The sequence below is a fragment of the Oreochromis aureus genome, linkage group 14 (genome assembly GCF_013358895.1).
Source record: "Oreochromis aureus strain Israel breed Guangdong linkage group 14, ZZ_aureus, whole genome shotgun sequence".
Lineage (NCBI taxonomy): Eukaryota > Metazoa > Chordata > Actinopteri > Cichliformes > Cichlidae > Oreochromis > Oreochromis aureus.
Window position 1 is genome coordinate 28,335,274 of NC_052955.1, and position 26,236 is coordinate 28,361,509.

General features: G+C 42.0%; 1 protein-coding gene across 1 annotated transcript in view; it reads right to left on the reverse strand.

Moving 5' to 3' along the window:
- Positions 1 to 441: 441 nt before the first annotated feature.
- The window catches only part of pid1 (phosphotyrosine interaction domain containing 1), a 32,438-nt gene continuing 6,643 nt past the window's right edge, over positions 442 to 26,236 (reverse strand). Inside the window, exons 2-3 of the mRNA XM_031752728.2 lie at positions 18,799 to 18,945; positions 442 to 2,995 (exon numbers count right to left, since the gene is read on the reverse strand). Coding sequence (XP_031608588.1) covers positions 2,495 to 2,995; positions 18,799 to 18,945 — 648 coding nt within the window. The 3' untranslated portion in view covers positions 442 to 2,494. The remainder of the gene's footprint in view (positions 2,996 to 18,798; positions 18,946 to 26,236) is intronic.

The following is a 26,236-nucleotide window of genomic DNA, read 5'->3' on the forward strand; positions in this document are numbered from 1 at the left end:
GGCTGTGTCACACTTAAACCTGAAACACGCCATAAAGCTATGTTTAGGAGTATGTTTAGAGCATTGTGGGAGATGCTGGAATTACTCAGCACATTATACACCACAAAAGAGATTTTTATACCTTTTAGGTTTCAGGAAAAATCCCAATCAAGCGTGGAAACATTGCACATATGGAGGGTAAGCAGACACTTGAGGTTATGGTGTACATCTGTCCTGGCACCTCGTCAGAACATCATCTGGTTACCCATTCTGTTTGCTCTGAAACTGAGCATGCCTTGTATTTATCCTCCCACATGCGGCCTCAGCGGGGAATCCATCAGGTTAAAATACAGCAGAGTCTGGAGAACAAAAAAACGTCTTTTAGCTGAGATCTTGGGCGACCGTGGGGAACACAGGAGACAGAAGTGAAAACTGAGAGAAAACAGACCACACTGTCGTACGCTCGGTCTTGGTAAATACTTTATATGCAATTGTTTTTGATTTTTGCAAACACTGTATAGAAAACACTTATGGTAACATTTTTTTAAACATTTAAAGCGCGTCTGAGTTTCCAGACAGACATGGCACAGTATAATCTACAGCTTTATAAACGCTCTCCCCTGTTCTCGTCCTCTGGCCTGTCCATACTCAGCACTCCCCCAAACACATAAAATCTCTTCCTCACACACACACACACACACTCACACTCACAGCCATCACTATCAGGCTCTCCACTTATTATTCACAGTAAGCTTTATAATACTGTTTCTGTATTGTATGATGGTTCTCAACATTTTTTCTTTATTACTTAAAATAGCTATCGACATTTATACTGTAATATTTGGGAAGTGATACATTTGTATTTACATAAGCTTATCAGGCAAGAATCAAATACAACATGTGTGTAACATTTGTATAGCTTTACGCAAGTTTGAATATTCTGCTGGAGTCGCTGACTGAAGACCATTTCCAACCGATGGTTTCCAGTCTGTTCAGGACAGTTCAGTTAGAAAAGAAGAAAGAGTTTGGGGTTTTTATTTTTTCCTCCACAACGGCGCCTCAGTCACTCGGAGATGACACAGAGCAGGGGAGACAGCTGGTCACTGGCCGACTGCCTGCGGGGCCAGAGCAGCACCCCCCTTAGAGCTGTCTGAGAGCACGAGGAGATTACGGGAGACTGGACGTGACTGGAGATGCTGTGAGGTGCTCACAGTATGTCGGACTCATACATTCAGCAGAGGCCAGGAGGTGCAAGTTGTTATATCTCGAATGGCTGTGATTTAGGGGGTCTTACAACCTCAGTGTGACTGGCACATTCAATCACTCGCTCTTATCTTTTCGATTGGTACAAGACGGAGTTGAGTAAACTTGGCAAATGGTCGTAGTACCACGTCTGATTTTAAAAGCAGATGCTCTCTTCACTTCCAGCTAATCGTGCAATACGAATTGTACTTCATCGTCTCTTACCTTTTCTTTTTCACGCACATACACAGATGCAAGCACTCGCATGTACACCCCATATACACAAAGTACAGAATTGGGAATTACACCGACAAAGAGTAGGATAAAACCTTGTGAGCAGACACGCGGCCACGCATACACACTGGGACCTGGGTAAGAGACCAAACTTATGTGAGAGGAAAGTGAGGCACATAATGTGACAGGCAAAAGAGAGCCTGAAATTTGGTATACTTAAAACAGAAGTCGGATGTGGATGATTAAGGTGTCTCGGATGGGGCCGGGCTTTCACCCCAGTGAGAACTTCTAAAAGATATTTAGCACCTACGTTCTCCCAGGTGCCGTACGTGTACTCTGAATCTTTTTTAAGAGACAGAGGCAGTAGCTCTATCGTCTAAATGAATCAACAGCTATGCTCGGTGAATAATATTCAGGGTTCGGACTAAGGTATGATAACAAAGATATGAGCAGTGCTTAAAGGCCTAGCTTTACGTTCACGTTCTCGTTTGCTGTTGCCAAGGCTGAAGGCATTACGCGCCACATAATCAAACATTTCAAGAATGTATGTGCTCCAACAGTCTCATATAAACTCTGTGTTGGGACCAGACATCTTTGTGCTGAGTCCCTACATGGCAAGAGTGGCAGTAGATTATTCTGACCTGGTGCTAGGAGAACATGTACTTAACTTTGTTTTCTTTGTTTCCTTGATCTAAAGGTTAAGGAACGATAGGTACTGACAGGGGTTGCAAACGTAAACGTTGAGAGATTCTACTGAGAATGCCTACAAAGGTGCCTTTTTGCTGAGTATTTACTCAAAATGGGGCAGCACTTTGCTGTTCCTCTATGTAAATATTGTTTCGTAACTTCCTTTACGATAGTTAAAAGCTACTTCACTGTCTTGGGTGCATTGGTTCATATGGTCAGTTCATTTTATTTCATATAGATAACAGAAAAATAGTAAGGGAGAATGAGAGAGAGCAGGTAATCTGTCCATCCTTCCAGTCACCCTTCACTTTGTTAGGATGGGGATCTTGTGTTTATTGTATTGTGTTTTAGTTCAACCGTCGTCTGGAGTAGAGTCTTCGGGGGTGGACGAGTCCTCCGCAAAGTCGTCCGTTGACCCGCTCTTGTGGATGCGGCCGTCACTGCGCATGCTGTGGAAAGTCTTGCGGAAAGCCTCCATCATTGAGTGCGCCAGCTTCTTGGCCTCCAGCTTGCTCTCGCACTCCACAGCGTGGCAGTCCATCTGGAAGGACAGGTCGTCGTTGATCTCCCGGTAGATCCAGGCAAATATGTTGGGTTTGACGCTGTGGTCAGCTGTGCAGTAGGCGATGCGCGCCACCTGGTAGGTGTCCATGGTTACTGATGCCTCTCCGCGGTCATCCATGTGGTGAAGACGCACCTGAAAGGGCCGGATCTCCAGCAGAGAGCTGCTAGCCGGACAAGTGCCCTGCTGCTGAGCCAGGGCGCGACGCTCCACCAGACCGACCACCGCCGACTCTGTGCAGCCAGACAGGAACTGCGTCCCAGAGATTGTCACCTTGCCCAGATAGGTCACCTACAGCAAACAAGATACATAAATCTACAGTGAGACTCTTTTTTCAATTTAAAATGCAATGCTTAACAAATCTAAATATAAAATTGGTTACTAATGAACCGCTGTGCTTTAATCTTTAGTTAAACATAAAAGGTGTAAACTAAGTAACAGTGGGACAAGGTTGGATCCTTGAGGTACACCACAAATAAGTGGGCATAGGATAATGTTTTTTCATGTTATAATTACATCATATTTCAGTATCTATAAAAGAGCATCCACCCATTCAACTCATGTAAACATCTGCAAGTCACTGCTGAGTCACTCTGTAACTGAATGTGATCTGAATGATCACAGCAAAACGAGCCTTCGTCGTCAAAATAATCACTGTGAAAAGCTCCAGTTCGTTTTGATTTGTTAGTCACCTCACAACAATTTCAATACTATCATTGCTGAAAGGGAGCTAACGTAGAAGAAAATATCCCTTTACATTTTAAGGATTGATTTGCTTCAAAACCAGGGTGCTTCATGTCTTTCTGTGCCGAGAATGACGCTCTTTACGATCAGATCAAAGTTATACGATTTTTTTATGGCAAAAAACACTACGTTTAACTGTGGCTGCAACATGTATTATGGAATACCATAGTAATGACACTGCATACCGGGAGAGTGATAGACTGAGGAGATGGAGAGAGATAAGGCGGGAGAGTTAAGAAGCGAACAAAACTGGAGTTTTTTGAGGGGAGTGTGACCAGTTCAAGAGCAGCGCAGAAATAATGGCTGACTTGTGCACTTCTCTACATGCTGTTCTTTATGGCTTTACAAAAATACACAGAGGAGATGCCTGCTATGAGTCAAACACTCAAAGAGTTTTCCCCCCTGCCTGTTTATTCGGGGGCAGGGGAATACTCTGAACCCTTCAAGAGTTCGCTGAGGCTGGCTTACATGCAGTGCATATTTAAAATATAGCTCCAGATAGCAAGAGAGCAACAATAAAAGCAAATTCTAAAGGAAAGGAAAGTGTATCAATCATATCAACATTTATGAATTTATGAATTGTAATGTGTGTTGAATGTGAAAATGTCTGGCACAATGCACAACACTCGAATGTCAAACCAGACTGTGATCTTGATAACACTATTCCCAGAAAAATTCCAGTCAAATATCCATCCTCACATCTACTCTGATAACAAAAAAGTCATCCAACAGATATCCATGCCAGACTGACAAAAAACACAGAAAATGACACAAAGCAGAGGCCCAGGCCATGGTTTATTTAATCATGTAATTTAACTGCTTCCATTTTGTTTAGTCTGGACCAGTGGACTCTACCTGCACTGGTTCACTGCTACATTTTTGACTGAATGGGACTCTTCAGCGTAAGCGTTGAGGACAGACAGGCCAAGCTTAGGGCAATTACCATAAAGCTGGAAAACTGAAAAGCTGGACCTGGACCAAAAAGCTTGGGGGACACAATTATGAAATTCATGTATTATTAACTGAGCCCAAACGATCCGGGAGTTTTCGACTGATAACGATATCTGGTGATCAAAAAGTCAGATATGGATATATATTCGACGCAAAACACATTTTATGTGCCGTTGTTTATTTTTTTAGCGTCTGTTCAACTCCACTCAGATCAGCTGGTTGTGTTTGTCGCATTCCAAACACGTGTTGGCAACGAGGAAGTTGCAGAGTGCCCTCTGGTGGACCAACTATGCAACTTCGACAATGATAACATTGTTTGAAGGGTGTTTCTCCCATCTCCTCTTTACTTTTTAATTTTATATTTACTGGATTTTACAAAGGCCAATGCCACGAGACCCTTTTGTTTTGTTTAATTCATGTATAAACAGAAATGTAGTAATTAAAACAGGGAGTTGTAGTTGATGTGTTTACAGTAGCCTTAGATCCGTACTGAAAATGCTTAAGAAATTTGTTAGACCACCACCAAATCTACATTTTTGTCAAGGCTGCCTTAAATTAACAGTATTTGTAAATACCAAAAATTTTTGAATGTTTGTTAATCATTTAAACACGAGTATGTGCAAGCTCTTTAACCCAATGGATGTTTTTAACATAATAAAATATAATTGTTGTTTGTTCAACATTCAGACTCATTTTCTGACTTTGAATCACTGCCATATGAAACATTCCTGACCAGAAAAATTAAGTTTCAGTGGTTGAATGTTGTGCTTGATGTGAAATTTTAATTATTATTTGCTTTAGTAGTCCAAAAAATGTGTACATATAGACGTAGGAGTACAGTAGTACCATTCTTTTAATCTTGTAAATAGTTTAAAACAGTAAAGTAAAGGTGTATGAGTGTACAGAAAAGGCATCTCAGATTTTTTTAAAGACAAAATTCAACATGACGCTGCAAACTGGACCGACAGTGTTGAGAATATTTTGCCAGCATAAGGTGGACTGATGAATAAATAAACATAAAAGTAGGTCAAAGAAGCCTCTGGAAAGCTTGTTTAAAAGTAGCATCTGTATTTGTTCCATATATATAAACAAACCCCAGCCTCCCTCTATGGTGTATGAGCCCCCATAATATCATGATACCCTGATTACAGTACAACAAAATGTGGATTCCCAATTTAAAACACGGGAAGAGATCCAGGCAGCGAACGCAGCTACCGCCTCATGCCTGGTTTTCATTAGTGGTGGGCACGGGGTGAGACATGCAGGCTTCACACTGGATCCATCATTCAGCTGAGCACCACAGGTCTGCAGGAGCAGCCTGGAGGCTGGGTGGTTTTGATAGCCAACCACCCCAACACCCTCTCGCAGCCAAACGGCGGTCACTCAGTCAGCCAACAGATCCAAAGACTACGCCAAGATACATCAACCATCCACAATGTGCCTTTTGTACGTCAAATAGAAATAAAGAGTCATTATGGTTACTTTTCACTGCGTCTCCCATTTTGATATTGAGTTACTTGTTTAATCTATCGTTGTTTTTACTGATTGCTTGCTTCCTAGTTAAATGAAGGCTGGCTGCTTTGCCAGGTTGTATTCAAGGCCAAAAAAAAGACAGTTAAATGTTTTCTCTTACATCCACATGTCTGCTCCGCTAGCTCTGTTCTGCTGCTGTGTTTGAAAATCAGGATATAATCTAGTTGATCTGCCTTGTTCAAAAAGAGCCGCAGCAGCCTGCTATTCAAACCAAATAAATCCATTCTCGGGATGCTTTCAGAGGGGACCAGCCAGAAGACTGAGACAGAGGTTAACAGAGAGAGGTCAAGAGGATACAAACATGTTTGATTTTCAAAGCAAAACTTTGCTATTTAATTTTGGCAAGTCCGAGCCGGTCCTGGTAAATTCCTTAACTTTGTAGGAAAGCAGAGACTAATACTAGTGCTATACAGGTTCGTGCATGTGTGTGCAGCGCACACAGAAAGATAAGTGAGGAATGTGTGAAGTGAGGAGGTCAGCAGACTGAGCAAACATTAGTTTATTTCTTTAAAGTCTAAACCAAACATGCAGCTGAAGAGGAAACTGTTAGATTGCTCAAGAAGAAAGATGAGAGACAGCTAGAAATAGAAAAAAATATTGCTCAATGAGGCAGTGTTCATGTGAAGAAAAAGAGGAAAATAGACGAGTAAAACTCTGGAAATGCATGATTTTCTGGTTTGCGGTGCATGAATCACCCATTTCATCTGCACTGGTATTTTTTTTTCCGAGACAACACAGGGCCCATTTACACCTGGTTTTAAAAATGTGCTCTCCAGGTGAATTTGGCATCAGTGTATAGAAAGATGAATGTGCATCTACTGTATGAACTCCAGACAAACTAAATGTGAGACTAAATCTGGGGATTATTATTAGGCTTGGCTGCTGATTAAAGGCAACACAGATCCAGCTTTTATATTACTAGGTTATATTTTAATATGTGAACAAAGAACTGTACCATCGTTTCTTCAGTGTCAAAGCTACCCAGCGATACGTGTGAGTGCATCCAGTGGTACACAGGAAACATGAACTGTTAATAATACATTTAGGGAACTTAATTTTCCAAAATGCATATCTGGTATAAAATAACATCCACACTGTTGCTAGGATATAACTATGAAAGCGACCAATCGAAAGAGGACCAGTTCCTCTTCTGGTTTCTTCCCCATTAAAGTGTAGATTTTAACTTTGAAAGCAGAGTTATTCTGCAAGTGTCAGCAATCACTGCAGGTGAAATGATTTCAGGTCAAGTGTCTTCAGGAGAGAAAATGGAAATAAAAACAGCACAGACATATGCACTTACTGACATGCACACTTTTTTGTGTGCACCTTGCTAGTACCTGGTTGGACCAATTTTGCCTTCAGAGCTGCCTCAATTCTTCGTGGCGCAGATTCAAAACATGGGTAGAAAAATTTCTCCGAGATTTTGGACCATATTGATATGATACAAAATCACACAATTGCTGCAGATTTCATGATGTAAACCTCTCATTAGACCACATCCCAAAAGTGCTCTGCTCAGATCTGGTGTCCGTGGAGGCCAAGTGAGTACAGTGAACTCACAGTCATGTTCAAGAAACCTGTTTTAGATGATTTAGATGAACTTTGTGGCGTTTTACCCCACTGGAAGCAAAGCATGGGCACACTGTGGTTTAAAAGATGCACATTTAGCACTAAGTGGGGCACAAAGTGTGTCAAGATCATCACACCACCATCCTGAAACCCAGAGAACAGTAGTGCACTGGATGTTTTCTGTTTTTCAGACCATTCTCTGTAAACCCTATAGATTGCTGTGTGGGAAAATCCCAGTAGATGAGCAGTTTGCGAAATACTCCGACCAGTCCAGGGCATCAACAACCGTGCTTTTAAACTCATTCTGATGCTCAGTTTGAGCTTCAATGTCGTCTCGACCATGCCTACATGTGCACTGTGATAGTGCCATGTGATTCGATGATTAGACGACAACCAACTGATGATGTATATCTCTAAAAAATGTTTGATGAGTGTATACAGCATCTTATAAACGATGTGATAGTGTGAGTTCTGTTCATTTTGTGGTAATGATTCACTCAGAGTCCAATGTATCCAAATGTCATGAAATTGGGTCAATTTAATTGCTCTTTAGGATACAACCAGAGAGCTGTTGAGAGCTCTGCCTACTATATTTTTTAATATAAACTAGAAAAACAAAACAACATGGATATGAGGAATCAAGATTTTTGATAGAGAAGCTGTTGCAGTTCCTTCTCCAATCTCTTCCTCTTTTTTAGAAATATTGTTAAAGTATTAAACCAAACACCCTGATGCTTAAAAAAACATTTGCTTTGCTCTTTAAATGAGTTTTTAAAAAAATTAAAGAGAAAAGGGCAGAAAAAGATGTGATTGATCACATTAAAATTGAAAGCATGCATTCTTTCCCAACATCTGACACCAGCTAAATGACTGACGCTTTAAAGCAGCAGTGTTTAGATGGCTCTGCACACAATCTGTGTCTGGAATCCAGCTGAAGAGGCGCGAGAAGTTAGTGGTTGACTTTTTACAGCCATAGTGTGTGTGTGTGTGTGTGTGTGTGTGTGTGTGTGTGTGTGTGTGTGTGTGTGTGTGTGTGTGTGTGTGTGTGTGTGCGTGTGTGTGCGTGTGTGTGTGTGCGTGTGAGTGAGTGCATTGGGACAGTTTCACAACGACCAGACGGACTCAGATCATAATCAGTTCTGCAGACAGGAGAGATGTGATTCAGGTTGGACTCGGTCTCAGAACAGGTTATGAGAACCTTCAAGATCTCCAAGTCAAAGCGTGGATGCTCGCCACAGGGCTCTGTCAGTGTTTGTGCAGTGAATGAAGCAAACCATTCAGGCTGTAGCTATCTCCACATCAGGTTCTTGATAAAACTGATACATCAATCCATAAATCCCAGACAGCAACACGTGTGTTGTGCTCCACTCTGGCAGTCTGGCTATGTCCTGGCAACCTTGTTTCAACTTTCCATGAGTTTCTCCTTCACTCCTCCACTCATTGTATCTTTTCCCCTCCACTCCGTCCTCTCTCTTTCACCTGTTTCTTCAGTGAACTCCTTCACCCGCTTCACCTCCCCTCTACTATTCTGCACTTCTTCAAGGCCTCGCCGTTATTTCTATCCCGCCAGAGTGGAAATGCTGATTGCATGTGAAGCAGTATGGAGACAGAAATGAGGATCAGTTACAGGAACAAAGGCCTTGGGGGCTACAAAAAGGATGTTGTAAAGATAAATAAAGCAAATGTGGACAGAAAAAACAGACAGAGTGAGGGGAAAGGCGAGGTTTAGAAAACAAGCTTATGTGAAACTGAAATTTAAACTATCTGCTGGAATTCTGGTGTAGACAAAAGCATACCTGCTTTGTCAACGAGACACAAAAACAAAGAGAAGCAGTGGGAATGTTTGAGATTGTGACAGAGAGGGGAGGGAGCGTGGTTAAACATTTGCATGTGTGCCGACATGTGGCTGCTATTACCAACTCTGGTTTAACCCATTGTCCTTTTCTATTCTCTCACTCTCCATTTCTCTTACTGTACACTGCGAGAAACTCAAATGCCTTCTGCCACCTGCAAGACTGCAAGAGCCCGAGTCATTGCTTTGCACAGTTTCATACCATTTATGTTAGCGCAGAGGGTTCGAGTTCCTGTTGCGGTATTCTCCTGAACCATAGGTGGCGCCACTGAGACAAAATCTCCACATCAGTGCAAAAGCAAAAACAAAAAATCGCAGTTTTTTCCCCCAGAAAGTCTCCCTCTGCAAATAGCTGAATCTCAGTGCTTCTGTTGTTATCATTCAAGGTGCAACGTGCAAGGTTATAAAAATCAAAATCGAGATGTGCACAGCAACAACTTGCACCAGCAGATATGATGTCACTTTGTTGTCCAGCTTTGTTCGAAGAACGGTGAAGATAATGGCAGCACTGATGGGCCTCGTGATCATCTGAGGCAGCTGGAGTGTTTGTTGGCTAGTTTCTGGTAGCACTGCTAGCTTGGCTGCTTCTAGTGTAAAAAAAACTTGAGGTAGAATCCACATTAGGTCAGAGAGTTAAATCAGACTGACACCACTCAGACGTCTGTACTTTATGCTTGAAGCTCGTGCCACCAGATGGATAACTTTGAATGACTCAAACACTGAAAACAGGGGAACAGCTAGCTTTGCTCAAATGCAGACATGGGGGTGTCCAAATTCATGGGCTGCATCCTCCTGAGGACCCGGCCTTCGTGGTCTACTTGGGCCGGGTCCTCCGAAGGCCGGGTAGGCCAGAAGTGAGCAGCTGTGAAATTGGACAGTCTAGCCTTCAGATTTGCCTCACCAGCTGTCTCGGTGGAGTTTAATGCTCCTTGCTATGTAAAATATAACAGGACACTGGCGTAAATTCTCGATCACCTCACAACCGATTTACTCACATACAAATAAAACAATGAAAAAAGCCAAACAATAACATTTTTAAGTTATCTAAGTGACTTATATATGTTTAACCTGAGTAGCGAAAGACTGCGGGGGGTTTGAAAACGATATGCCTGGAGTTTGCTGTTCTCGCCCCGGCTAGCTATCGAGCTGGTGGGTAACAGACGTCTCCGAAAATGTCTGAGCACTTTTGCAAATATGTGATATCTTGATAAACCGAGCAGATATTTGAAGTTTACACAGCTATATTCTCACCTGAAAATATCTTAAAAGTTTATTTTGCGACCCGGAAAGAGTAATAAGAGTAATAAGTAGCTGCCGCTATTGTTGGAAACTGGAAATGGTTGGGCCATGCTATGAATTCTGGGATATGGTGGGCCACAAAGGATACACCCGACCCATCCTTCAAATCTGGGGGAAAAGAAGCACATTTGGCGGCTGCATTTGGAGGAGTCTACGAATTTGGACAGCCTCATCAGGTCGCTGTGACGTAATCGGACTACAAATGCAGCCTATGAATTTGGAAACCCCCTTTTGGCTTGTAAGCTAGGTATTAAACTGACAAAAGAAAAAGAGCTAAAATGCTACAGCAAAACAATTCTAGTAAGAAAAATAAAGTCAGTTCTAACTAATACTGCATTTCATTTGCCTTGGATGTCAGAACTAGCATGCTGAGCACATTCCAGTAAAGTCAGACTTGTTTTGATCGATAGCAAGTTTGACCCATTCATGGATCTCTACCAAACTAGCACAACAGCTGTTTTTTTGTTTTTCAGTTGAGCTGATTCGAGATAACGATCGACCGATGTTATCTCAGAATGGTGATGAATGAGATGAGCCCTCGTCTTCAGAGTATTTGAATTTATTTAATATCAAAATTTGGTACTCCTGTATTCATAAAGAATCATCACACAAAACAATTTGCAGTGGTTATTTGCTGTATTGATACAGTATATTGTTACAATTTTTGTTGTTATACTACTGCTTATGTCCACTATCGCCAGCCTGGACTGTTACACAGAAGTTGATGGGGCTTTGCTAGCTGGATGTCTGACTTGACGGAACATTCCAGTTGAAAAATTCCGACAGGAAACTCGGAAGTTCTGACTTGAAATGGAAGACATCATAATAAGCCAATCGCTGTTCTTTCCAGAACTTTCAAAAAAACTTCTGAAACTCTGCTTCTAGTTTTGACTTCTTCTCCTCCCATACCAGCACCGATGTGGAGGTTTTGTCCAAGTGGTGCCACCCATCACTCACTCACACCCTCAGAGTTCACAGGAGAGATGTCCTCCACAGTCACCAGATATCAGTCCAACGGAGCACCTTTGGGATGTGGTGGAACAGGTGATTCTCATCAATGGAGCGAAATTTCTGAGTACTGGGTGAGGTAGACTTAATAAATACCCTATTGTGTTTACAACACTACAAAGGACTCAGCATCTCTTACTAATTAAAATCATAGAGCACTGCGGAGAACATCATGCAAACACGTTAAATCGTGTAGCACGGCACCGCAAACTGTTTCTGACATTTCCCATTTTGAACGAATCAGTGGATGCAAGCACAACAATGCAATGAAAGCCACAACTGTGGTAGGGTAAAGAACAAACAGACATGCAAAGACAGAAAAGAGAAGTTTATTAATAACAGCTGAGTGAATGCAAAAAAGGGTAGAAGAAAGCAGGGGACACGCAGAGGGGGACTGAAAAAACATCCGCAGCCCAGCAAGTGAGCCGGTGGGAAGAGACGGGAACATCCTGGCCAATTCACATGCAACACACACTGTCTGTGCCTGTCTATCTCAGTGTGAGTCATTATTCGTGTGTAAGCACACACGCATGTCTGTGTGGATGAAAGGTGTAGAGCTAGTGCCGCTGGAGCCACAGCTGGTTCAGCCATCACTAAAGAAAGGATCTAAAGGGATGAAAAGAAAAGAGCGGGTGGTATGAGAGAAAGATGAGGGAGGACTCGATAAAGAGATACCTGTCCCTATAGACAGTCCATTTGGGACCATGGAGGAAGAAAGAGGAAGGAGCTGAGAGGACAAGGAAGCGGGTCTGAGACCAGAACACAGACGCAGTTATTGAGAGTAGCTGTTTGGTCTTGATGGATCAGCTTTGGGAACAGACTGTGATGTGAAGGCAGGTCAGGAGCACTTCTGGAGCTTGTCATTTCTGCATTTAAGCCACCTTCTCAGAAACCAGTCCAAGGGCAAACAGGTGGTGCAGACTAAACACACAGTCCCTCCACCAACCCACCTGGTTGTAGTTTGCTCCATCCAAATGTTACAATCTTTTCCAAATGGTAAAAGATAAAATATCGGCATGAAAACGCAATTGTTTTTGTTCACGCCACAATCACCGGCTATCTGGAAACATTTCAGATTTGTTTCTGGCAGTGGTGTTTGAATGTTGGCTGCCAAGAGTTAGCAAAATACCTGCTATTATCTATGGACGAAACAAAACTAGCAGGTAATTTGAAAAAGAACTGCAGAAAAAACAACACTTGTGAAGGACTGTGACAGGGAAAATGTCCCGAACCAACATAAAGTGTAAGTATATTTTAATCTTTACTTGAGAGATGGAATGCCATTGTTCCCAAAAGCATTCCTTCTTTCAAAGGTTCAGGTTTGTCCTTTCATGTCTTCTCATCAGCAGTCATACATTGATTTGCATTTACGGGAAATAATATCAGTTACACACTGTTGTCAAATATTCAGTACTGTACTGGCCCAAAATATTTACATCAGTATGATAAAGACATTAACTGACACCAAAGTCGTACTGTATATCCTTTAGCTTTGCACAACTATGCAACTGTTGAAGGTGTCTCCCTCTGTAAAGCCTCTGTGTCTCCAACAAGACTGGGAATCCACTGCTTGGGAATTCAGCATTCCTGAAGTGGTTGTTAAAATTCCTCTAAACGTATTGAATCAGCACAGTACAGCTGGCTGTGTGAGTCACGGCACGCAAAGATGGATCAGCTTTTTTTTCATCCTGATTCAAAGCGCTGTGTGTTTTTGCTTGTTTGTGTTGGGAGATGATGTGGTATGTATCAGCCAAAAAAAAGGAAAAAAAAAGAAATTACTCTGACTGGTTCAGTGCCAAGACAGAAGCCCTTTGGTGTAAATGAAAGGAGCTTTTTCATTCACTCTCACTTACATACAGCCTACTGCAGCACAAGACTCTTGATAGTCCAAAGATGGAGCAAGATGGAACTTTTCTAAGCTGAGGTATGCATATACTTCTCACCATTCAACTATGTACAACTACACTGACAATGGTACTCGCAAGAAATTCATTACCTGACACATGAATAGACCGTCTCCTCCTCAAATAATGAATGATGATGATGAAGCTTTAACATTGGTATTGGATCAGTACTCAGTAGCTGCATGTATTGAAAACCAAGGGTGTAGTATTGTATCCAAATGACAAAAGTTCCCTCCCTGCTTTCATTAAATGACTATCGAGTGGGTGACACACAGAAACAAATAAATAAAGCATGACCAGAGACGGTATTTGGTCGCGATTCTAGCAGAGGTAACACGCCTGAATAACTTAACTCCTCCGTCCCAATAAGCATAATAGTTGTTTATTAAAAATAAAGAAACATACAGGGTGTATCAAAAAGCACAATCTGATTTCAAAGCACTTTCACTGGTAACGATTGAAACATGTACAGTTAAAAAGAGGCGATTCGTGAGTTTAATGTATTTGCTAGTAGGTAGCATAACAACAGCTGTAACTCCAGACGTGCATGATTAGTTATGACTGTAGTTATAACTGTGGACATGTACCATGCGTCATGACAATTTTAACTTCAACTTCCTGGATCTGGCTGTGACGTCTGTGATGCAGGTAACTGATCCTTTATTGGCTGGGGTTGAAATGAGACAAACGGGCAGGTGTTCCAGTGGGTTACTGTCCAAATCACTACTGGATTTTTTTCTCTTTCTCACAGACAAGAACCTTCCACAGATGGCATCTTCTGAGCAGGCATGCTCAGAAGATATTGATTGATGTTGATGTCATACCTTCATGTGTGAACAAACACTCCAAACCAGTATCACGGCAAAACGTGCAACAGACATGCCGTTCCACAAAGTCCATTCCACGGTTTGCCTTTCCAAAACGTGAAGTGGGCACGCATGCAGAAATTGCAGTACCAGCAGGGGGAGATAATATATTCTACTCTGCGTTTCCACCTCGGAGACTGAACCAGACTTTAATGCACTGGTTAGCCCAAATACAGACTAGCTTTCTCTCACTGAACAACAATAAAGAGTAATTAAACTAGTAGCAAAACAGCACTTTCTCTAAATTTAAAGGTCTTTGAAACTTGGCAAACACATACACACACATTTAGTTAATAGTTGTTTTAGGTAATGTTGATTAAATGGTGATAAAATGTTAGCAACTTCTCATTTCGTTGCCAAATTATACCATCTACTCTCACCAGTAGCAGTTTATAAAGACATGGACTTGAGTGAATTCAGCTTATTCTCTACAACAGTTCCAGTTTCTCGGTGGTCAGAGTAAAGCCCAATTTTAAACAGAAGCATGAATACTGCTCTCATCAGCATCTGGTGTCCTTACAGTGAGGTCTGAAAACCAATCGCTGAATTTTCAAACGAGGACGAAACAACCCGGGAATGTTTGCACATCAGCGATTCTGATGCTTCGAGCTACGAACACACACATAAATGCCAGAAACGCTGATACAAATCCGCTTGCACATTCCACAGCGCAGGCAGCTGGAAGCACCAGTCGTCTCAACTGCGTGGTAAAAATGATTTAAATGTCATCACTGCATGTTCTGTTCTGGGAGGAGGAGTGACAGCACATCCAGCGCACAATCTGACATCAGAATATCAAGTACGGAGACAGACAAAAAGGCTCTCTGCCTAACAGATTAGATAAAGGCATGGTAGGACCAGCCTCCCCTGCACGGGCTGCTGACGTGAATGACGTCAGTGACAGAGGGAAATTATGACTAGCAGAAGCAGCAAAGCCGGGGATCTTTGCTGATAACATAGCATAGTGATGTCAATGTGTCTGGTGTAATACAGAACAGTGTTACGGTGTTACAGCGAGCCTGAATGCCCCGTGCCTTTTGGTGCACTACAGAAGCAAATCCAAAACTACTCATTTCTGCACTTTTTCCCCAGCAAATGAAATATAATATGGTAAGTTTCAAACCTTAGATATATTGTTAGCAGGATTTTGTTGCCTTTGGACAGACAGGCTAACATAAGCTGAATGAATTTGCTGGTTGATATAGTGTTATATTTCCCAGAGGTTCCCAGATTCATTTTTTTCCTGCTCTGCTCTTCTTGTCTTCAGGACAAATATAATTTAAAGCAGTGAATGATGGGTAATTAGCCTTCATCTGACATTCATGTTAACACTTGTACAGACTGCACAGTGTCTGTCTCACTGCTGGGCTGTTAAATACATCAGGTGGGTCTGAATTGGACATTTGTGCGCTCGTGCCGCATAGCCACATCCAAAATCCCACTTTTTATAAAAGCCAGTTTGACTCCTCGGGGTCCCGGCCAGGCAACTCTCAAAAGCCACTTTCTACTCTTAGGAGAAGAGAACAAATTAAGTTCAAACATAACAAAATTATATTGTTTTTTTTAAGCGGACTCCAGAGTAATTTCACAATTGCCATGAAGTGTGGTGATGAAGCTGGCATGGCTGCAAAGTACATTGCACACGTTGTCAGTGGATGTGAAGTGGAGCGCTTTGACAGCGGCGGGGAAAGCGGAGCAATGAGAGGTGGCCTTTCATGCTCGCTAGCTGCTAGCTTTGGCAGAGGAACAGCAGTCCTCAGCCAGCCTTCCTGCCTGTCTGCCTGTAAATTGGGTGCACGACCGGAGAATGTGAGAGGAGAGAGTGAAGGAGAAATAAGAAGTGAACGGAAGGCAACGTAAAACACTCCGTGGGGATAATAAATGCTATAATATTCTGCAGGAGGGATGGCAAGGAATCCAAAAAGCAGAGGTGGGCAGACAGATATGCAGACAGGCAGGTAGTGACTCAGACAGGAAGTTACGGAAGCCAACAGATGCAGGCAGCGAGGCAGACTCACATCTGAAGAAGTCTCAGATAGACAGATGAAGGAAATTATTTGTGTGTGTGTGTGTGCTGGTAATTACAAACAATAAGTGAGTGGAAATTAACTGTAACACGCGAAACACCAGTATCCTGATGACTCAGTAACTTGTGACACTGCATTTGTCACAACAACCCTGTGCATGTCCTCTTCATTACGTCAATGAATCTTTTCTGAGGTCTTCCTCTTTTCCTCCTGCCTTTATCCAACATATCCACTGTCCTTCCTCTGCACATGTCCCAGCAATCTCAGCCTTGGTTCTCGATCTGTCCCTCTGATGTACTCTTTGTACACTTTGTAATCCCATCCATCGCGTTCACTCCCAATGAAGATCTGCATCTTCAATTCTGCCATCTCCAGCTCTGCCTCCTGCCTTTTGTCAAGCACCACCACTGTTGCAAAGATGGTGCCACACTCAAAACCTCCTTATGATTGGTTTGGTCTCTAGCAATTTGCCATGTTCACCTGTAGTTTGCGCTGAAGTTGCCAATTTGTTTGCAAACACTTGCTAACTAGCCACTAAGCAGTAACTTGAAACTTGAAAAGTTGAATGCAATCTAGACCAACATGTTCAAAAGGAGTTTGCAGACACAACAGCATGTTTTTAATTCAAAATATAGCTAATTGCAGCAAGCTGTAGGCAAACAAAGTAATTGCAACAAGGGTTTTGGTCCAGCCCCTTCTTTTTGCTGCCAATTTCACCTAGCAACAGCTAGCAACCTCCAGCAACCACTTGGCAACCAGCTGGATAATATACTTTTACCTAGCAACCGGTGGTTACCAGGGAACCACTGTCTAGTCATGCATGACTGGGGCTTTAGCAAAGCACTTCACAGGGATACTCACTTTTACCAAGTGACCGGCACCTTACACTACACACACATCTGCATTTCATAGGGACAGTCACCACATCAGTTACCCACTGCACTCATGGTGTCACAGCTTTGCAAATCTACCATGAAGATAAATGACAGGTGATTTTGCTACCGCAAACCTCAGACTTTCCCAACACAGCCTCTGCACTTTGTGTTATAATTGATCCTTGATTAATGACAAACAGCTGGATGAAACTGTTTGTTTACTACACTTGTGGCCACTATCCTGGCTTTTAAGTGGCCACAAATATTAAAGTTAAGGAAACACAGCAAGAGGTAAAACACATTTCACTGGACCTCATCGTGAAAAACAACTCTGTCTATATTATTTTATTCTCATTATCATTTACTGGATAAAAGTTACGTAAATTCCACAGCATTAGGTTTTATTTTATTAACTTTCTAGCATATGATATTGTGTCACATAAGAGGCCTTCTCCCACCTGTACCTGAATATGAGCCAGTGGAAACGCTGCTGGTTAACTTGTGTCTCATGTGTCTCTTCTAGCTAGACCAAACTGCTCTGCTCTGCCAGCAAAGGTCCTCTTACTGACTTTCACTTCAACTTCTGGAGCTTTTAGGAAGTGCCAAAGAGGACTCAGCACTTTTGGCCCTCGTAGCTGCTTTTGGGATGTTTTTCCCCCCGCAGACATATATGCATTTAGTACGAGTGCATCTGCATGAGTCTGCGTGTGTTCATGTTCGCTGTTCTGTACGCTGATCCAACAAATACAAATATCAACAAGAGCTGGGACTGTGTGTTCCACATCGGTGTTTTTTGGCAGGATTGTTCTTTAATGTCAGCTGCCAGATACGAAAGGTTTATTTTAGTTTAGCGAAGTTAGAAAAGCCTCCGTTTCCAACATGCTTGTTAATGACACAGCATTAGAGACCAAAAACAACATCAGACATGCAAAATAAAACCCTAATGCCCCCCCACCACCACTTGAAGTTGCCTTCCGCGATGATTTCAGTTTATTTGTTAGGCTTACAGTGCTGTGGCACAAGGGAGGCAAATACACAAAGACACAGTTAGTGGGTTAGAAGTGTTGTGTGTAATAACAGACCCTGGCTGCTATTTTAATCTGTAGCCCTGTTTGCTTTCTGTTTTCAGGACAGAGAAAAGAGAATATGGGCTGTGAGTTGGATCACAGTTAGAAACCCTACATCTAACACTTAGTAGAGCCAGGGAGGGGGGGAACAAACACATTCATGCCAGGACACACGTACGTGTGTGCCCACACAGACATTCAATATTTCTCAAGTATGTGGCTCAGACAGGAAAGTTAAAACTTTAAAAACTCTGTGCTGGGAAATCCACGGTGCAAGTTAATTAAACTTGTGACCAAAAAGAAAAGGAAAAACATTTGGATTAAGGCTCTAATAATGCTATTACAGATTTAGTGTTCAGGACTGGATTTGAGGATTATTAGGTTCATGTGACCCCCTACCTTGTATCCAGCGTGGGTCCTGCTCTTTGCATGCGGTGTGGTAGAGCAGAGCTCAATGGCCTCAGGCTCGTGGAAGATCACCGTGGGCAGCGGCTCCTTTCTCAGAGTCAGCACATTCAGCTTGGTCTTCAGCATGGTCTGAAAGTGCTGATGGAGAAAGACAGATATATACACACTGTGCTTTAGGCAAATATGCAATCTGTACCAAACAGCAAAAAGCTAATTATGGCTGTGGTTCAGCATTAAGTTTCCTTGTCAACATTGCTGTATGAAGAAAAAACAACCCCCAGAAACTTCAGCATTTTGTGTGCAGAGGTGTACCTCATGTCCTGCAAAGGAAAGTATGGAACAGGCTCAAGGGGTCAAAGGACTTTCAAGGCTTTTATATTTACACAGGAGCCCACTCCAACTGATAGAAAACACATCTCGTGGTGAAAAGGGAAGATGAAGGCTCGAAGTGAGATGGCTGTGAGAGATTTACTCTGCACCGAGAGGAATGTGAGGAGCAGACGAAGGAAGCCCTGCCCTCTCTGTCCCCGTCAAAACAAGAGGGGCCGCCTGCTCTCCTACTACAGTGCATGGCAAGTGTTTCCTGAAGCCGAGCAGAACCACACGGTCCGTCTGGCCATGTGCAGCGTGCCTGATAGAATTTCTGGTATTTTTAGACACCATGAAAACAAAACTGAGCAGCTAATTAAATCACGATTTTCTGAACTAAGGGGAAAACGGCACACCTGCTGGGCAACGGTCTCTGCAGCCTGACCTCAATTATTTTTCTGGCTCCATCAATCGGTGAATTAAGGCCTGAAAATATAATTTCTTGCCAAATCCATATTAACAGGCTTCATATAAATCGATCTTGTCAGGGACTAACAAGGTACCTTTTTGCAATAAACAGTTATACACAACTAAAACGAAACCGCTAGCTACAACACGAAGCTGGGCGCTTAGCATGTTCATCCACTGCATTGTAACATTTTACCTTCACGATCTGTAAAGAAAACAGCTAAAGCATTGGTAAAATGAGTAAACCTCTTTAATCTTTAATGCTAATTTTGTTGAATCTCATTGAATTGGGAGAATTAGTGGAAAAGTTCACTTTTTCGAGACACGACTTTGCTATTACTTCTGTCGTTGGAGGATGATATCGAAAATGTCATTAAGTGTTTTCCTGCGTATCGGTGTTGAGGTTGAAATTGTGATATCCCTGCTAAGGACTGCTAACTACACGCGAGAAGGGCTCATTAGCTAATTAGCTAATAGGGCTAATTAGCTTAGATTAGCTAGTTAGTTTGTTTCATAATTAAAATTTACTTCTGTTCTAAGTTTCCATAACTTGCCATCGACCGCTGTAGAGAAGGACCAATTGGTGCACTGCCATACTCTACGCTTGCTAACAGTTTTGAACAAACTAAGTGGCTTCTTAGTGGATCCTATTAGAAAAACTATCCATTACTTTGCAAAAACTATGTATATAGAAGATTGACTGTGATTCCAGACACAGATCCTGCATTTCCTACACTAGAAATCCCAACCACCATGGCAGCAGTTGATGAAAATCACAATCAACAGGTCGGACACTGGAATTCAGTATGTGGGGACCCTGAATGTCTGCACTTGATTTACAGCAATACGTCCATGAATAAAACATTTCTCAGAATCGTGACTGTTTGGTTACAGTCGAGCGGTGCTTCAGAATTTCATTTAACCGACCTCTCAAATCCTCTACGTTACACAATACATTGACAATCGATGCTATTGTGAGCGCACCACCAAAAACAAACTGGAGTTTCTTGTTAAGTACAGATCACTTTAACAAATGCTCTCCAATACTTTGTCTTGCATTCAGTGGCGCTGAAAGCTGTTTTCCATGTTGGACTGTGTGAAAGCCATTTTCTCCTGCAACAGATGGTCAACATTTTCAAGCGATGAAAACAGCCGATGCTGCCAATACGATCTATCATCAATCTTCACTGTTGCCTTTATAAGGCCAAGTAGAGCATCCTGAATCAACGTTTGAATTTAAACACTGCTTCGCTATCTGATTGTTAGTGTTTATGGTTATATTAACACTTTCCCGCCTGAGTGGGTCTTCTGCTGCCATCGTTTTAAGGGTTTCAAAATATATCACTGTCTGTGACTTGTTATAGCGTTCTGTTATGAAAAGCCTAATCCTGTGCTGACGCCCTACAGTGTAACCCCCAACCTCTAACTCACCGTAGTGGACCTTCATGCTGAGAAAAGGAATAATAAAGAGAAGGAAGCGGCAGGCGGGACGGGGGTAAGGAGAAAGATAAGGTGTGGAGATGAAGGAGAAGAAGAATGGTGGAGTTGTGAAAGTAAAGCCACATGTGTGTAAACGCTCGCTGACCTCCGCGTCAGCACTTTACAGCTTCCTGACGGTGACTTGCATTCCTGTGGTTGGCCTCCGTACGGAGTGAGACGAGGGGGTGCCATGACTCCTACACCCCCCACCAAGTGCACAAGGCTTAAGCAGATATATAAAAGAAGCAAAAAAAACCCAAAAAACTTTGCTTTATACATGTAAGTACATGTTTTATACTTATAAGTTCACAGCGAGGTGCTTCGTACTACTGGAGGAAATGGGAAAGCTTTTTTTCTTCCATTACTTTTCCACATGCGGCGGGCTGCTTGTGGAGCAATGCTGGAATTCTATTCACAATATTTTCACAGTATCTTAATGTTTTTGTTATTTCTCAAGTCCCAACTGTCTCCTCATCAAGTTATTGATTCTATTTCTGACTTTAACTTGGAGCCACAAAAGTGTTCGGCCTCCAACGCCAGACGAGTGTGGGCACGGTCAGTTGTGACTTGGGATAAGGCGAGGATCCTGTAAACACTTGAGCAATCACCAAAGTGCCTGACCTCCATACTTAGTGTTTAAATGTTTGGCTTCAGCGAAAGCCTCCGCATGCTGAATATCGATCTGGTTTTTTTCCACCCTAAATGAATTTTAGCAGGCTCCTAATATGCTCGCAATGCTCTGCCATCAGGATAGTTCTAATTCAAGCATTTAGTGATAATCAGTATATTGCTGCAAGTTGCCAAAGACCCCAAAAGAATCTAACAGTTGGATAGTTACGATACCCTGTGCCATCACTCAAGACACTTGGATAAATGTCCGGCTTGAGTCTGCCTTGTTTCTGACATTCACTCCAAAGGTTTGTTCCGGAGTATACAGGGGCCATAACTTCTAAAACTTCAAAAATACTAGTTAATGCAACTGACAGCAACTTTACCGCTTCTTATTTCGCCATTTTGGGAGAAGAAACACATTTGTACTTGTCACTGTACTAAGATGTACCATATGATGAAGATGGCGTGACAGCCCGGTATGAAACTTGTTAGCCGGGTGCATCCCCGGAGCACCAGATTTAAAGCATTAATGTAAAATGAAAGCGTGCACATAAATTTATAAAGGATTTGGAAGAAATCCCTAAAGCACAAGATTTATCATATGATGGATAACTTCAGGTTTTCAGTTGGCATTTCTAGTTCATGACTTATTAAACTCTCGTTCTAATCGTTAATCTTGTGAAATTATTTGGTTTTTTGCACGCGAGTTGTGATATTTGCCTTCATGGTTGGAAATGTTCACGTTTAGCGTTATTACTTTAATGCTAAAAGCTACAATAAGTAGTTGATGGCGAGCAATGCATCTGCTCATTTACACTCACAATAAGAGAGTGTTAGTTTTTATACTATCAGAGTGTGAGCAACATACTCACCAGCCACTTTGTTAGATACACCTGTTCAACTAATATCTAATTTCCATGTGGCAGCAACTCAATGTGTTTAGGCCTGTAGACATAATCAAGATGACCTGCTAAAGTTCAAAATGAGCATCAGAATGTGAAAGAAAGGTGATTTAAGTGACTTGAACGTGGCGTGGTTGTTGGTACCAAACGGGCTGATGATCTACTGAGATTTCCCCACACAAGCATCTTTAGGGTTGACGGAGAATAGTCCAGAAAAGCGAAAACATCGGAAGAGCAGCAGGTCTCTGGGTGAAAATGCTTCGTTGATGCCAGAGGTCAGAGCAGAATGGCCAAACCTGCAATTAGTAACTCTAATAACAACTCACTACAGTAAAGATGTGCAGAAAAGTATCCCTGAAGACACAGCACATCCAACTTTGACGCAGATGAGCTATAGCAGCAGAGGACCATACTGGGTGCCACTGCTGTCGGGTAAGAACAGGAAACTGACGTGGCAATCTTGGTGAGTCACTGTGAACTGCCTACAATTCACATAGGCTCACCTATGAGAACTGAGAAGATTGGAAAACTGTTGTCTAGTCTGATGAGTCTCGATTTATGCTGTGACATTCGGATGGTAGGGTCAGAATTTGGCATAAACATAATGAAAGCATGGGCGAATCCTGCCCTGTGTGGGGGATATTTTCTTGGCACACTGTGGGCCCCTTAGTGCCAGCTGAGCACTATTTCACACTGTACTCAGATGGCCTCCACATTCACCAGGTCTCCATCCAATAGAGCACCTTTGGGATGTGTGAGCAGGAGATTCACATCATGGATGTGTCGCCAACAAAACTGCACAACTGTGTGATGCTCTGATGTCAATATGGACCAAAATCTCTGAGGAATGTCTCCAGCGCCTTTTTGAATCAATGGCACTAAGCATGAAGGCAGTACTGAAGGTAAAAGTGGGTGCTAGCTGGTACTAGAGTTGACTGGCTCTGAGGATCTTGCCCTCCTTTCTTTCAGTGATCTAAACAGATTGTGGAATAGTCGAATGGTCGAAACAACAGAATCCATCCCATCAAATTAGGTTACGTGTGACTTTCTGAAAACAACAATTTAACATTCGTACAGTTCACCTAGAAATTGTTCTGAAGGCAAAAGGAGGTCCAACCCAGTACTAGCAAGGTGTACCTAATAAAGTGTCTTGTGAGAATGTATTCATGGTCATTTACAGACTGTTTACATAATTATTAATATGTGAGTTTTGGTAGTATTTTCCCCTATTACAAAATCACGCTGTTCTGCTGTGGACCTCTCCTGTGAATAGTTTTGAATGACACTAAAATTAATCTTGAATATTAAGATCTGGATCTTAGTCAAACTGACCCAGTGCAGCCAAGAAATTCTGAATGACTGCTCTCCAACAACGACTCTGATTACTGCTGGAAATCACAAGTGCTATCAAGACGAGTGCACATGCTAATTTCTTAAAGAGCCTCTAATATTAAATGATTTGGAAATGTGCATTTAAAATATGCAAATTCGAGACATCACTTGAACAATCACAACCACAAGACATTAAGTCCCAGGGAGTTTTGGGGAGTGCAGTTAGCCTCCTACAGTGATGAGTTTAACAGATCACAGATGGTAAGTTCAACTTTTGGCTCTCTGAGGGAGCATTCTTAGAGAAAAGAGGCTCTCAGGTCAATATCATGGTGAGTCACTGCATAACAGGGTGAAAACAGGCACTCGGGCACACCCACTGAGACGCATAAAGTCAGGGTTATGGGGATGGGATTATGACAAAAGTTTACAAAACAGCTGGAAATAATGTTAAGCCCTGCAGACAGATGTCCGTGTCCAAAAAGCACTGATAAAAACCCACCTCCCCCCCAGATACACAAATGGCTACTGGCTCATCCCAAGAAATCAACCGAGACTGGTTAGTTATGTTAAGTATGGTTAGAAGTCTTGTAACACAAGACCTCAAGATAATATGAGTCAACAACATCAGTCTGTGTCATACGCATCGGCATCCACAAACACAGACACACATGTGGAGAGCCTGAAGAAAAAAAGGAGCGCAGACAGCAGTGCGCCAGCTGCTCAACATGTGTGTGGCGCTGATAAAGAACAAGAGAGGCGGCCATCATTGTTTGTTAAACTGTTCTGTCGCACAACTTTTATTTTTAAAGCGAATACACAGCTCCGCATGTGATCATTAAGCCTGACACGATCCAGAATTAGAAACACTTCTGGCCATGAACCAATTAGGAAAGCACCATCAAACTGTAGGAAACTGGAAAGATAAGCAGCGGTCGCACTGATGTCTGGTCCTCGTATACTAGGTGACAAAGCTTGTTGTACAAATAGATAGTATTTAGTATAACCTAAAAAAAGGTTACAAGTATGTTATATGCAGGGCACAAGCTTTTTTTCGCCACAAAATCTTTGAAAATCCCATTTATGATGTTTATTTATTTCTTAACTTTGATAATTTACATGCTTGCTGTCACATCATTTTTGACCAGTGCACAGTATGAAACACTGGCACGAACATGTATTTTGTCTGCCAGTTATTGTTGCCTAAGTCGACCTTAATTTATTCCTAACCGTAAGGGATTTTTTCAAACTGTAGCTGTTGTACTTGTAAACAGACAAAAACATCACTGTTGCTTTTTAAGGAGGCTAAAGTTAAGTTTGTGGCCTCCAGGAGCACAGCGCAGTATTTTAAGGGAGAACCTGTATTAACTGTGCATCTTTCCTACAGTCCTAATGTAACTGTGAGGTAACTATTAATAATCCAAACATTCAAAATTATAGCACACAATTTATGAAATTTAAAAAATTACGACAAAGGAAAGGCATGCTAGGTAATGCTAGCTAGGCACTTAGCATTAACAGCTAAGCTGTTAGCTATGCTTCTTACTGGTCTGGTGAATGCTCAAATATACAAAATAAAATATAATGCATTAATATTTATTAAATCATCCAATATGAATGAAATCCATATGTATCCAGTGTGTAAGAACTAAAACCTTCACCTTGAACAGATGTTAAGGACCTTTTCTGACAACATTTACTGTGTCATATCCTCAGTTTCACTGCAATGAGTGATCTCAAACTGGAAATGGGACATTTAAACCATCTCAGACTGAATACACTCACCTGTAACAGTCATCTTGCTAACACTCACTTTTAATCATTAACCAACATTCATATTTGAGAAAAAAAATGGCAACGTTTTCGTGTGTGTTCCGCGCTGCTAGCATAGCATACATCAAGCAACGACAGATAAACTACAAGCTAGATTTCTTGTTTTTCCACCTTTACAAGCAAAAAAGACTTGTTGCATTTGTGGCAATGAGCACTGTCAGCACTGACTCTAACAAAGTGCAACCACACTTCGGAGCATTTAATTCTCGCCACCATCTTCACAAAGCCCAGAGAGAACTTTATTTTGGATAAGGAATAGCAAAAAATGATCAACTCTGGTCAGATAAAATGTGGAAAATGACCTTAAGTACCAATAATAAATCGTATTTCTTAATTTTACTGGGTTTCAGTACCTAGCCCTACTCTACGTATAGTGACCGGGCGCCAGGTGAGGCAAAAACAGCGTGTTCTCAAGACTAACAGGTGCTTTGAATCATTTATGACACAAAGTTTGAAAGAAAACATCCAAACAGAGATTCACAACACCTTTACAACTT